Source organism: Oratosquilla oratoria, chromosome 9, assembly GCF_046742065.1.
Source record: "Oratosquilla oratoria isolate Oo_2021 chromosome 9, ASM4674206v1, whole genome shotgun sequence".
Lineage (NCBI taxonomy): Eukaryota > Metazoa > Arthropoda > Malacostraca > Stomatopoda > Squillidae > Oratosquilla > Oratosquilla oratoria.
The window spans coordinates 47,771,448-47,787,340 of NC_134785.1; the positions used below are offsets into that span (position 1 = coordinate 47,771,448).

Below are 15,893 nucleotides of genomic sequence, written 5' to 3' on the forward strand. Positions count from 1 at the left end.
TGCCCTGGACTAGGAAACAAATTTGGTGCTCTTGTGGTTAACATCACTAATGTGACTGGACCTGGTTTGCAATTGGTAACTACTGACTTTTGGAAGAAGTGATGATTTAAGCGAGTTAGGTTGATTTTTAGAAGTTTTGCTCTTCAGCTGATAACTTAGTGTCAGAAGTACTAGGGCAAGAGTGACCTCACAAACCTTAGTTTATCTAACTTAAGTACTTTGTGTTGGCATTGATGTAGTTTTACAGGCATTTTAGGTACTATGTAATACAAAAAAAACTGTCACTGTTGTTTGAAAGGATGCACTGGGTTTCCTGATATCATTATCATTAGTTTTTTAACTATAGTCCTACCTGAATCTGGGTTTGCATTATTTATTCACAATTAACCCACAGATAGCGACTTTCGTACCTATTATATTGCTTCCAATGTCCGCCTGGCGATTTCATTTAGTTGAAAGAAGTTCCCAACCGGTTAAATGTTTAAATCAATTCATTATCATTTATTTATTTGTTTATTTATTCTGGCTTCTGTGTTAAAGAAAGCCTTCCATCTTTAAAAATTAGCATTGCCACCTTTTACTGTGTACAATAGGACAGACCCGCTAGATATTAGGATGATTTTGATTTGTTGTTTAAGACTACTGCATATTGCAAAACCTGGTCCTTCATGGGTAGAAGTGGTGACACTTTTCATGGTGCCACAGCTCTCTTCCAAAAGAGAATCGGTGCAACGGATTAATTGAAGTCTGCTCTCTTTTTTTTCTGTTAGGTTCTTTAAATATTCCCATACTTACATACATACACCTTTCATATACCAACGACTCTTTCACCCCTTACAGAGAAGGTACCCAGAAATCAAAGGCACAATATCCACTCCCACCCATTCCATCCCCATATACTCCACTCCCATTCACCCCCCTCCCTCCCTCTTATCTTGACTCCTCCTGGATGACTGGTCACCCCTGCATTTCGACCACTGCCCCGGGTCAGAAGCAATGTAGCAAGACTCAGCACATCCACAGCAAGGCCGCTTCATTTAATCGGCGACCCCTCCTCTCCGTCCCCTCATGCAGAAAAAGAGAAGACGGGGAGAAATCCCTTCGGGCTGCGTCAAAATATCATTCACACATACTCCCCCCATCCCCCACCCACTCCCTTCCATGCATCACAACATCATCCATACACAACCATTCTCCACTCACCCCTATCTTTTGTCTTCTCCCTTCCTTCCTCAACAGACATTCCCCTTTTTCCCAATGCCCCTTTTACCCCATCCATCCATCTCATCCTTGGTCGCCCCCTCATGTTCACTTCCCACACCTTTGCCTTCCACACCTCTTTTACTAATCTTTCTTCACTCATTCTTTCCATGGGTCCAAACCATCCCAATACTCTTTCATCAACCCTATCTCCCAACTCCCTTCCCAGCCCCTCTCTCTTCCTCATCTCGTTTCTCACTCTATCCAGCCTAGTAGCCCATACCATACTTCTCAGGCATTTCATCGTAAACATATTCAAACTCCTCCTCTCATCCTTTCTTATGTTCCATGTTGCTGGCCCATAAAGTGCTGTCGACATAATCACTCCTCCATACAATCTCCTCTAAGCATCCATTCTCAAATGTCTATTTCTCCTTACACTTTTTAATCCCCCAAGGTATTTACTTGTTTCTCTCCAATCTTCATTCTACCTCCACCTCCACTCCTTCATTTCCCGCCACATTCGCACCCAAGTATCTAAAGATATCCACTTCCTCCAGTCTCTCTCCCCATGCTTTCTTTGATAATCATGTGTATCCCAGTATCTTGCCTGTAACAGAAAATATGAATGTAATAATCTTGACTGTTCAGGATTCACTTTTTTCCCTTAAAGATTGTATATAGACAAACGCCGGAAGAAAGAGATGATAACCGAAGCCAGGAGACTGAAACTAGTTCTGGATCTTCAGTTACTTTTGGTGACAAGAAATCTGCCTCATCTGGCGATCAGCACAGCAAAGAAAATCAAGACATGTCCTTCACTGCCTCACAGAATGAGACTGGAGAGAATCCAGGCTGCGATGACCAGCCTTCTCACCAAGGAGGAACCAAGCATACTTCTGCCAGAGAATGTGGCGTTTTAACGGAACTCAACCGACGAGACATCGGCAGGGTGAAAGGAGGTGAACAGAATAATCAAGAAGGAGATAAACGAACGAAGGTTCTGGAAAAGAACAATGCTGTCAGGGATAGTCAGGGAGGCGTCAGGAAGAATGGAGTTGGACCGGAAGAGGACAAAGAAAATCTGGGTGTACAAGAAGAATGCACTATACATACAGCCAGAAAAGAGAATAAAGATGTAGCCTTGACCAGAGAGAAAAAAAACAATGGGAACGTGCCTAAGAAAGAAGAGTGCAATAAGATGCCTCCCCCTGAAGAACAAGACACCACAAAATCGATCCACTGTACACAAAACTCCGCAGAGATTAACAGCGAAGATAAGAATTTGCTCAGCTGTGGGGAGGACATTGTGGGTGAGATCAAGCAAAATAATGATAGTGAACATCAGATTAGAAAGGACAATGGCAGTGAACATTTGTCTAGTAAAGAAGACGGTGAATATTCAAGTAGAAACGAAGAGGACGACGTCAAAGGAAGAGAAGAAGGACGTAAAACTCATAGAGTTAGGTTCGAGATGGACAACAAGGACAAAGTTCCTGAAATGACTGAAGCCATTGTCAAGGGATGGAGAATCTTCGGCGATGAAAGTGCCGGAGACTTAGAAGCAGGTCAGAAGACCTCCAGTCCTGTAAAGCCAAGACGTTACTCACTCAGACGCTCTACCAGGAAATCGTATGCAGAGATCCCTCTTCCAGCTGATGATGACTTCATATGTAAGATTTTCTTCCTTTTTTTATGTGCATTCAAAGATATTTTCATAACAGACTGGTTCATAAGTGTTTTATTCATTATAATTTACAATATTTCTAAAGAGTATTTCTTTTAATAAAGAAGATTTGAATATCACTTTTCTCCTGTTCTGCCGACAGTTTGCGATGATTGCGATAGAGAATGGGAAGGAGAATGTCTGTTTCATTCACTGACACTTATATTCGATCGCCAGGTAAGAGATGAATAATATTAACTTTACTGTAAACCCTTTGAATCTTTAAAGCATAGCATAGTGCGAATACCAATTTCCAAAGACAAAATAAGGCTTTACGTTACTGGGAAGTCGAAAATTTAAAAATTTACTATGTATTTTGATTAAACAAAGCTGTTTCTTGTATTTGAAGACACATTCAATTCTTTTTATTAATTTGATTATTATATATGTTTATCTTATTTTTATTGTATATTTGTTTACTTTATTCTATTTTTTCTATTTATTTTATCTATTTTATTTATTTTATTTTTATTTGTTTTTTATTCTTTATTTTTTATTTTTTATTTTTCATTTTTTATTTTTTATTTTTTATTTATCATATTTATTATCATTATTATTATTATCATTATTATTATTTTTATTTTTTATTATTATTTTTTTTTGCCAGGTTGCCCGTGACGGAAGTGTGCCCGACCGAGCCCGCCAAACTGTCCCGTGGCCGCTCTCCATCAACACATCCAAGGTCCCCGGCGCTGGTCTCGGGGTCTGGACCAACGCCGACCTCCCTCCACGACTTGTCTTTGGGCCGTACGAAGGACGCCTTCTGCAGGAAACGCAGACCCCAGGGACCGAGTCAGGATATGGCTGGCGGGTAGGCTATATCGCAGGGAATCTAGAAATGACAACCTGAGAGTTAGGACATGAGTAAAGTGTTTCGTCAGCAAATGAGGTCGCACAGACGGATGTTCATGTAGAAAAAGAGTTTCTGACTTTGTTTTGTTTAGCTGCTGGAAACTGCCGGATTTTTTATGTGAAATGTTAGGCATATTTAACTACTAGACTTCGCTTAATCATGACTGAAATATTACTATTATTATTTAATTTTTATTTCTTTATTTTGTTTTGTTTATTTCTGTTTTATTCATTTATAAGTAGTGTCATTTTATTCTATTTTATCTTATTTTTCCAAACTGTTGAAAAAGTGGTCAGAAAGGATTGGTTCGTAACTGCCTCATTTCAGTGTATATTATTCACAAGGTCTCCTTTGCAGATCCGAGGGCACAGCGGTATTTCATGTGTGGACGCCGAAGATCCTTCGGTGAGCAATTGGATGCGTTACGTCAACTGCTCGCGGAACCTTCGAGAAACCAACCTGGCGGCCTTCCAATACCAGGGACAGATCTACTACCGGACAGTCACCCACATCAACAGGTTGGCGAGACTTCTCTTTATCAGAGAGACTGCTTAAACCAAAACCTTTTTGCTCGTTCAACATAACCAGGGTACCTGAATCGATCTGTGGCGGTATTCGTTTCCTGTTTGTTAACTGACATGATTGTTTTAATTCTTGATATGTTCTCTTCCCGGTAAATGGTAGATGTGATGATGATATCTATTTCACTGACTGGAAATCCACAGTCCCACAGCATCTGGCAACGTTCTTGCATCAGTGGGAAACTTTCTAGTCACGAGCTTGTAATAGGAGGACGGCTGTTGCCAATTATCAGTTCTCGTTATGCAGAAAAGCTGAGAAAATGCAGTTGAAGTTGGTATTAAGATTTCATGGGTCTAGAACGGACACCGAGTGTCAGCCCCTTGGGACTGCACTTCCAGGTGGAGGTGAAGATGTTGACGGTAAAGAGAAAAGTGGTCTCCTTTCCGTGAGACCTAATTGGAATCTCTATAGTCAAATATAGTCCCAAACTTTATTAGAGTGGCCATGGTGTAGGGAAGCTGGTCTGATCCAGGGAACTCCAAACTATAGTGACTAGACTATAGTGACTAGAAACATTGACTAAAATCCCCAACAGTGTAGTCCAGGGCCCCGACATAGGTAAGTGCCCCCCGGGGTGAGTCGAAAAGTGCCCCTCCCCCCACACCACCACTACCACCACCTTCTACATCTGATGGTCACTAGCTGGATTGACATGTAACGTTCACCCACAAAACAACGTTTATACACACATCATTCATACACACAACTCATGATAAATAAATCATGCATTAAAAGTACATTAGGGGGAATTTGCTTTACCTTCTTTTCACCAAAAGTGCAGCCCCGGGGCATTGCCCCTCCCCTTGTTGGGGCCCTGGTGTAGTCTTTCATGCCCAGAGTCAATATTATTCTGCTGCAGAGGCGCCGAGCTGATGGTCTGGTATGGAGACGACTATGCCCGAGAATTGGGAATAAACAGGGATGAAACCAGCTGGATGAGTGGGTATACAACAGGAGCTGGTAAGTAGCAGAGAGTTTTCATATTCATCTTTATGATACAACATATACTTATGTTTGTTTACAAGAAAGTATGTTATTGTGAGTGTATCCAGCATATTTGGTCATAAATGTGAACATTAGTCATGTGAGAATATGTGTACTTGATGATTTTATTTAATACATACATATACCAAGGCTTTTTCCCCCTTACAAGGGAGGTAGCCAAAAAGGAAAAGGCATAAAAAACTCCCACCCATTCCACCCCTGAATACACTCCACACCCCTCCACCCTCCCTCTTATCTTAGCACCTCCTGGATGACGGGTCATCCCTGCACCTTGTCCACTGCCCTGGGTCAGAAGCAGTGTCGCAAGACATGAAACAAATAATCTTTAGTAGGTAATCAAGACATATATTGTGAATCAAAATATGTGCTTTCATTCTTTCAGTTTTCTCTACGTATACTCTCCCTTGAAGAATTCCTATGCTACCACTTCCTTTATTTCCTTTCACTACTTTTTACTTGTTTTTCTCTTCTTCATCATTCTCCTATATGTATCTTATCTTCTTCATTTCCCCTATTAACTCACCGTTTCGTCCACAACACCTTTCTCCTTACATCTGTTCCAGTTTGATGTCATGTCCAATCTCCTAACACCACTGACAGACAAATAGTTCATTCTCTCAGTCTTTACCTAGTTCCTGCGTGGTTTCTACTGTACTTCTAACCATGTTTGTCATGGTTTTAATTGATTCTCCTCGCCTTTCATTTTTCTCTAGTATTCTAGCAGCCTTTCATAAAGCATTTGTCATTTTATTCCATTTCGTGTTTTATTCCTCCTCCTCAAATAATAGAGCAATTATACCTCTTTTAAACAGGTCCTCTCTCAATCTGAGTTTGAAATTTTTTATTTTTTTTTATCACTATTTATTGACATTCATTCTCAATATGTTCTCTCACATATCTTTAAAAAAAAATTAAGCTTACACAGATTTTTTTTTTCACTATTCCCCATTACCATTGCATGATTCACAAAGAATGTGATTCGTTTTCCATAACTATCCGAGCGGGTTAGTGCGTCGCTGCTTGCGACGGAGGTCAAGGTGATGGTGGTTCGAACCTTGCTATTGGCGAGTTTAACTGGCGTGGTTTATTCAATTCCACGTTTTAAAATCTTCTGTGAGGGGCACTGTCCTGGCTTCCTAATGGGGATGGGGTCGCGACGCTAAATCAAATTATCATCAACTCCTCTTCTTGAACACTGTTAAAGTTCTCCTCTGTTAAATCCTAACTTCCATTTCTTTCATAGTTTTGTCATTCTTCATTGTTCCTCTGTTCACTTTATCAACGCTGTTCCAAATCTAACCACTCGTCCCTTTCTGTCGTCCTCTTCCCATTCCTTCCCTCCTCCTATTCCACTTCTATCATGCAGCAATACATATTATGCTTCCACTTTTCTTTCTTTCTGGAAACCCACTATCGTCTCCTTCCAGCTTCTCCACGGTCTTCCTCAGCACTTAAATGCAACCTCTACGCAAGACACAGAACACGTTATCTGTCCATAGGACTTCAACTGTGTACGATTTGTTTTTTCCTCTACTGCCCTCTCTCTCTCTCTCTCTCTCTCTCTCTTTCTCTCTCTCTCTCTCTCTCTCTCTCTCTCTCTCTCTCTCTCTCTATATATATATATATATATATATATATATATATATATCTTCTTATATACTTCTTTATCTCCACAACTATTCCATAAAAGTTAAATTAAGACGATAGTATCGCCGTATAGGACAACAATATCGTGGTCATCGCCATGGCGATATTTTGTAAATCCCACTGAATATTTGGCAATACGGTATTAAACCAATCCTTTCTTAACTTAACCTAACCTAATCTAACCTTTCCTTATCTTATCTAACCTAGTCTAACTAACCCAAACGTCCCAGAAAATTTGGCAAATGACAGCAATATATATTTTTTTCTTTCTTTCTTTTTCTTTATTTCTTTCGCCATACTTTCATACTCTACATCAGCGTTTCTCAACCTTTTTACCCTTCTGTATCCTTTAAAATAAATTCATCGTAATAATAGGTTAGATAGGATGATGTCTCTATTCCATTATTACAATAACTAAGAATATGTCGTGCGTGTTTAATTATATTACGCATATGGAATTAAATAAAAAACCAAAAGTGTATTAGCTTATCTCACTTGTTCTCGCGGAACCCTTAGGGACCTTTTGCGGAACTTTGGCTGAGAAACGCTGCTCTACAGTATGTACTACTTAACTTCCTTCAATATATTTCTTTCTAGATTGGTCTTAAAGTTTCTTACCTTCTCCATGTAGTCTTTCCAGTGTGTGATGGATAGCTTCTTGGTTTCGATCGTGTTCCTCACGACGAGGACCAACGTTCGAATCCAGAAGCTACAGTGATCTCAGTCGTCTTCACGTATCCTTCCCATTACTCATTCATCTATTTTGTATCAAAAATTCAATTATTCTTTCCACTCACAGTGATTTCTCCAAACTCATCTTTTGATCGACATTTCCATCGCTCCTCTTCGTATATCTTAACCCTGGTTATGAACGAATATTATGAAACTAAAGAGCTTCTTGTGTCTCGCTGCATTGCATTTGACCCAAGCAGTGTGCCGGGTCTGTGTAATATGAAGATGTATTTTGACTCAGCCAATCCTTTTAAGAGTGTGTGTGTGTGCAGATTAATCGAATATTTATGAGAACATGGAATCTCATTTTTTTGTTCGGAAGCAGTGATGGTCAGAGTATGAGCAACTCCTCTAGGATAGGACGCCATGATAAAAGATTTATTTTGGGTACCTCAGTTAATCTCTGCTGTAGTGACAATTTTAAGTTTATTTAATATATCATTGTTTATTTGCTTATTTGGCTCCAGGTGTTCTTCAAATGAGCTAAGGCTCTCTCTCTCTCTTATATATATATATATATATATATATATATATATATATATATATATATATATATATATAAATGTCACAAGATTTCATATTGACATTGACAGATACCCTGGGCAGCCAGCTAAAGAAATGTTGGTTGATATTGCATGAACAGAAGAAGGCATGCTTGACAATAATTGATAATATAGTTATTTTCAAACAGATATTACCCATGCGAGTAGATTACAGTGCATAAGCCTCGTGTTCTTTTGTTTGCAGATGATTACAGTAACAGGGATGACAACGTGAATAAAGGAAGTCCTTCTATGGAAAGGGATGCTCGGGTAGCATTGCGTGCCAGCAACACAAAGACTTGCGTTGATATTGCACGCCTTTCTTGTGAGAGAAGATGGAGAGGGAAGGAGAATGCTGGTGATGTGGATTCAAATACGCCAACGGAGTGTGTAAATGTATTAAATACCGATATTTGTATGAATAAAGAGGAAAATGACTTATGTACGGAACCTGCGAATATTTATAACGATGACATTTGTATCAGCGAGGATATAAAGGATGACCAACAAGTTTCGGAAATCGATAATTTAAGAAATCAAACGCGAACACATGCAAGCGAGATCCTATGTAAGTGTACGGAATGTGGATATCAATGCACGAACCCCGAAATTTTAAAAGCACACGCACGAATCCACGCACCTGAGTTCGTATGTGAACAGCAATTTTCGGAAATTGGTGATTTAAAAAGCCACGCACGAGTTCATACAGGTGAGAAGCCGTACGAGTGCAAGCAGTGCGGGCGGCGATTCACTCACCTTGGAAGTTTAAAAAACCACACACGAGTTCATACAGGTGAGAAGCCGTACGAGTGCGAGCAGTGCGGGCGGCGATTCACTCAACTTGGAAATTTAAAAATCCACACACGAGTTCATACAGGTGAGAAGCCGTACGATTGCAAGCAGTGCGGGCGGCGATTCACTGAAATTGGACATTTAAAAAGACACACACGAATTCATACAGGTGAGAAGCCGTACGAGTGCAAGCAGTGCGGTCGGCGATTCACTCTACTTGGACATTTAAAAAGCCACACACGACTTCATACAGGTGAGAAGCCGTACGAGTGCAAGCAGTGCGGGCGGCGATTCACTCAACTTGGAAGTTTAAAAAGCCACACACGAGTTCATACAGGTGAGAAGCCGTACGAGTGCAAGCAGTGCGGGCGGCGATTCACTCAACTTGGATCTTTAAAAAGCCACACACGAGTTCATACAGGTGAGAAGCCGTACGAGTGCAAGCAGTGCGGGCAGCGATTCACTCAACTTGGACATTTAAAAAGACACAAGTGTTCATTCAGCTAAAAACCGTTATGGGTGCAAGAATCGCGGGAAAGTAATCCGACAACCCGTACCTTTGAAAAGACTGAAACACATCCGATTTGCACGAGTTTTACCTTTTTCATTTTGCAACCAAAGTGTTAAATTCTTCATTAACCATTTTAGTGCAATGTGTAAATTTTCTGTAGCTAATATTCAGAGCTGGGCGCGTTACCGACGAACAGGTAGTGCGTTACCGAAAAATCTGGGGTGCATTTCCGTCAGTGTGCAGTATATGCATATGTTATATGTATATATATGCATATATATATGCATATATATATGCATATATATGCATATATATATATATATATATGATATATATATGCGTGTATGTATACAATGCGTATATGTATACATATATATATATTTTTCGGTAACGCACTACTTGTCCAGTGGTAACGCGCCCAGCTCTGCTAATTTTTAATTCACATTTCATTCCGACTAAAGAAGTCTGACCTCAGTGCTGTGGCGCTCTGTATAGATAACGTAGCCTAATGGCAGTCCCGAGACGATTTCATTATAGTTGTGCTGTTGACGGGGTCTCGGCAGATCGCGACTACTATCAAACGGAGGACCGCTGTATAACAAGCCTTTTAATTTAATAGAATCGTTTTTAAAAATAACGTTTGTGATAATGGAGCGGTTGATTCACTGAGGTGAATAAAATCCCTTGACGATAGACAGCATGACCGAAGAAAGCAGAACGCAGCGAAAGTGTTATTTAGAAAGAAAATTAAAATGCCCGAGGCTGTAGAAATGTCATCTGCCAAAACAAAATATGTGAAGTACGCCATAGTGCTGCCGCTGAAGGGTGATTGATTCACTCTCCTTCCCTCCCTCCGCATCGAAAAGTTCAATCTTTGTTCCGTGACATTACATGAATGTTATTGAAACTGAACTTTGTGTTTAAGATATAATTATACAATATTATTATTTAGTTAAGGAAAGGTTCCTGCCCTTGGATTAAAAATCTATCAAATTTAAAACTGCCATGAATATATACATACATATATATATATATATATATATATATATATATATATATATATATATATATATCATATATATATATATATATATATATATATACATACATATATATATATATACATACATATATATATATATATATATATATATATATATATATATATACATACATATAAGTATGTGTATATATATATATATATATATTATATATATACATACATATATATATATATATATATATATATATATATATATATATATATATATATATATATATCGTGGAGCAAATTATACGTAGCAGCCGGGATGATTATTTGATATATGTATATACATATATATATTTATATCTATATATATATATATATATATATATATATATATATTTATATATATTTTACTCGGGGTTGTCTCTGTGTTTATAATGACTGTGTTAACAATTTCGAGCCTTGGATTTATTTTCTATTAAGTTCGGTAAATATAATTGTCATATACTTTGTGTGATATAAATAAGGTTAAAGAAAGTGTCCCAAAGTAACTAGTTGCAAGATTGTCTGTCTTTCCTCTCTCTCTCTCTCTTTTTCTCTCTCTATCCCGTTCTTGTTAGTACATGTATATGTGTTGTTAGTTTGCAGTTTCACAGGATAAAACATTTTCTATGTGGTTACACAAGCAAGACAACATTTTCTTTGTGCCAGTGGATGTGCTCAGTCTTATTCAAATATATTTTGCATTTGAAATTGTTGTGTACTATTCTGCCTTTTATGTCCTCACTTCAGATATGAGTGGTCTGTTTAAGAAATACAAGATAGCAAAGAGTGAACGGGGCGTTGGAGAAGAGAGGAATGTCTGTTGAGCAAGGAAGGGAGATGGGGATGAGTAGAGAGTGATTGTATAGATCTGTGTTTCCCAAACTTTTTTTTTTTTTTTTTTTTTTTTTTTTTGGCGACCCCAATGATCTATTTGTATACATGTTGATATATATGACTAGTTGTTGACTGTAAAAAGTAGGGGACAAGTATAATAAATATATGTGTAAAAAAGGTAATGTAAGGTCATAAAAGACAAAATTAACATCATTGAATTTTATTATAGCAATATGAATTTGGAAGCAACAAAGAGATTTAGCATACAAGATGTCTTGGCGACCACAGGGTTGGGAAACCGTAGTATAGATGATGCTGTCATGCAAGAAAGAGAGGAGGTGTTTATGTGCTCCCAAAAAATCAAGCACACCTAAACCCACGCCTGGCTCCAATCCCAGCCCCAAAACCTAAACCCATCCCTAAAACCAGGCCCACGCCCCCAGTGCCAACCACCACCTCAGTATCCGTCTGATGTCATTCCCCTTAAGAATAACTTAATTACATTCTACATTCATTCAATCTGACATCACTTACAAATCACACCTTCAATATGCTTTGAATTTACCGATTCAGTGTTTTTTTTCAATATTTGAAAATATTCCCCCAATATTTACAAAACAGTTAATGGTATGTTCCCAGCACGATTGGGACTTTATATTATTTTTGCTTCGAAGATTTGCTGATTTTGACACTAAGAAGTTGCCTACCCCTGTTCTAGGATATCTTCTGATAAGCTGATACGGTATATGATGATAACCTATCATGAACAGTGCCATGTCCTGATTTGTACATTTCCTAATCCTTGCTAGATATGGTGCCGACACTGTGGTATTTATTGTCAGGGTTACAAAGAGGGAATTCTACGGTAAAGGAAAGCCAGTTGAACACGAAAAAAAAATAAAATAAAATAAATAAATAAAATAAATAAATAAATAAAATAAAATAAAATAAAATAAAATAAAATAAATGAATAAAATGAATAAATAAATAGATAAATAAATAGATAAATAAATAAATAAATAAATGAATAGATGAATGAATAAATAAATATATAGACAAATAAATAAAATAAAATAAAATAAATAAACAAATAATAAATAAAATAAATGAATACACAAATAAAAATAAATAGACAAATAAATAAATAAGTTGTAGCTCGGACAGGACTCGAACCTCCGACCACTGTGTTATCACAAGTTTGTAAGGACCATGCACAACGCTCTGCCCATAGGAAGTCACAGTTGTATTTATATACAATTAAAATATACTGTAGCTGTATAATATACTTAAGTGAATACATGCAAATACAAAACATGCACACACACACACACACACACACACACACACACACACACACACACACACACACACACACACACACACACACACACACATGCGAAACATGACAATATGTACTTTTGATTATTCCTCTCCAGAGACCTAACTTTTCCTGTGAAATTTATTCTGATTAAAAAATCGCCGCAAAATAATAATAACAACAACGCTGTTTAATTTCTAAAACAATATACAGTATGGCATTCACCTTCGTCTCTTCGTTACGTTCTTTGCCACCTCCACCACCCTATGCACTGCCCGTGTGATCCTCGCATGTCGGGAGTAGTGAATCAATGCGTGTGTTCTTATGTGTGTTCTGCATGTGGGTGGATGCAAATTGGCCACCTTACCTTGTGGCATGTTACTATTTCTTTTAATCTGGGTAACGCAGGTAGTGACGAGTTGTCGCATGCTTGGAAGAGCCACCGACTTCTGGTTGTGACGTAATGTCGTGTGTTTTGGTATGTGCAAGAAAAAATAAAAAGCTCATCCAGTCAGTTTATAGGAGACATAGGGATAGACTTAGGAAAGGTGTTCTTGTGTGTGTGTGTGTGTGTGTGTGTGTGTGTGTGTGTGTGTGTGTGTGTGTGTGTGTGTGTGTGTGTGTGTGTGCAGGATAAAAGCTACTTTAGTGTAGTCTCATCTCAGTACTTCTATATGCCTTTAAGTAATATTATGTTCAATGTTTATAATATTTCTTCTTCCATGCTCCAAAAATCAACGTTTGTACACGTGTATACACGTACGCACGCTGCACAACTGGTTTATATTCCCGTTGTTGGATAGATCTGATTACGGACAATACCAATAAATGTCGTTAACTCAGCTGATAGAGCGTTATTTTCTTTTATTCTACCAAGCGACACTTCTTTCCCGGCACGATAACGACCCATGATCCTCCAGGTCAGGAGGTCCATCACCCTCCAGCGAGTTCGTGGTACTACACTGAAGACTGTGGATCTCCTCAGAGGAGGGTTTGGCGTGGTTTTGTGACCGCCGATGGGGTGACCGATCTATGCAGTCAGTGAAGGCAACTCCACTCTGCACACGGAGCTTTCTGCCATCTCCAAGGTCCTGGATCACGCCCTCTCTGCCGGGCAGTCGTGATCCACACAGGCACAAGGACTATTGATGCCATTCGGTCGAGCAAAACAACGGATGACGTCTACTTAACGACGTCAATCCAGCTCTCGCTGAACCTCTTTCATCGTCAAGAGAGGTCTGCAAGGTTTAACTGGATTCCCAGTCATAATGAGGTCCCATATAATGCTGTTGCGGACGATGTGCCAACAAGGCGAACATATTCATTGACAGTAATGATTTTGTCAAAATCAATAGCATTGTAAACTAATGCATCTCTCGTGTTCTCACTATTAACTAAGAGTTCTCTAAATGTCTTTCTAGGATGTTTGGTTATAAGCTGATACGGATTGTAATGCTAAAATATGTTGAACAGCGCCAACGGACATTTATGGTACATGGTTCCCTTCATGACACGATATTTGCTTGGCCAAGACTATATGCCATGGCTTGCATATTTCCACAGGCGTGATCTTCTTTATCTTATCGGTGAAGACTTGGCTGAGTGTTAACACTCAGGCATTGTTAGGAACCTCCTTATAAAGAGGGAATCCAACAGAAAGGAACAGAAAACTGAGCCATGGCAAGAAAAAGACTTATGTCATTCCGCCCTATCAATTGAGCATACACACACACTAACTTACACACACATAAATTACTTTGACAAGCATAATATGTACTTAATCATAGTGTATATTTAGTAATATCACTTTTGATTAATTACTGCTCTCGACAGACCTATTTTTCCTGTGAAATTTGTTTTGAATAAAAAATCGCTGTACATGAATAACAACAACGCTATTAATTGCTAAAACATTGTACAGTATGGGAATTGCTTTCCTCGTCACTATTGTCAATTTGCCACCTCCACCACCCCGCGAGCCCCTCCGTGTGGGCCTCGCGTGCTGGGAGAGGGAATCAATGCGTGCGTTCGTATGTGTGTTCTGCATGTGGGTGGGTGCAAGTTGGTTGGATATCCAATTGTTGCGATTTCTTTTATCTGATCATTTTTTGCTGTTTTCTTATATGATTATAATTTCTTGACATATTGTGACATTTCATTTTCATAAAAGTAATTGAGATGATCTCTGGCCAAGCGGGTTAGCGAGTCGATATAAGAAACGAGTTGGTAGTACAAAGGTACACCTCCTTAAGGCCCTGTTCACACTAGTGGTTTCAACCGCGGCGGTTTAGTTACAATGCAAGTCAGTGGAGGCGTTCACACGCAACCGCTCATTATTGCCTCGACTATGTGATACCACCGCAATTTCCGCGTGGATCAGATCGCTATTACGAACAGGACCTAATACAGCAGCCGTCTTCATACTTCGGAATCCGCGCTGTGGCTACTACCGCGCTGTGCCTCTCGGTACAAGGGCGGAATCTACCGTCCACAGGGTCCACCTTGGATCTCGTTGTTGGTGGCAATGCGGGGAGAGACAATCACGAGTACCGCAACCTCTGGGACCTCGGAGAAAGAGCCCCTTCACTACCTGCTATAGTGCAGAGGTATTCTTCGTCTAAGTCTCAGCGCTTCAATCCCCTCCTCGGCAGGGTTGGCACGGCAACTCGTAGTCTCCACCTCCACCTCCGAGGCCACACACTCACCCTGGCGCCGCCTGAGGTCGAGGGATGCCCTCCCTTACTGGTCTTCTTTGGGTACCGCCATTGCTAACAGAGGCATTACGTGGACACCATCACCTGTTTCGTGTATGGACTGTGTCGGATCGACGCTAGATCGAGGCCCCGCAGACATGAAAAATAAATAAACACATAAATTGAAATCTCTGCATCAAAAAGTCCTACGTAAGGAGGCACTGTCCTAGCTTCCTCTGAGAAAGGTTTATGAAGTTTAATCGAATTATATGAATTAGTTAATAGGTAGCGGTGGAAACAGGTAAGACAGCCCACAGGAGGGTGGGAACTCTGGCGGACTTGGCCCCTTAACTGGGTAATACGGCTGTTGGTTAGGTTAGGTTAGGTTAGGTTACGTTAGACCTGGTTAGGTTTGGTTAGGTTTT

General features: G+C 39.3%; 1 protein-coding gene across 1 annotated transcript in view; it reads left to right on the forward strand.

The window, feature by feature from the left end:
• LOC143028068 (uncharacterized) overlaps window positions 1–9,816 on the forward strand; it is a 21,267-nt gene extending 11,451 nt beyond the window's left edge. Inside the window, exons 2-7 of the mRNA XM_076189709.1 lie at window positions 1,874–2,873; window positions 3,030–3,103; window positions 3,534–3,737; window positions 4,137–4,297; window positions 5,221–5,321; window positions 8,493–9,816. Coding sequence (XP_076045824.1) covers window positions 1,874–2,873; window positions 3,030–3,103; window positions 3,534–3,737; window positions 4,137–4,297; window positions 5,221–5,321; window positions 8,493–9,586 — 2,634 coding nt within the window. The 3' untranslated portion in view covers window positions 9,587–9,816. The remainder of the gene's footprint in view (window positions 1–1,873; window positions 2,874–3,029; window positions 3,104–3,533; window positions 3,738–4,136; window positions 4,298–5,220; window positions 5,322–8,492) is intronic.
• Window positions 9,817–15,893: the final 6,077 nt, after the last annotated feature.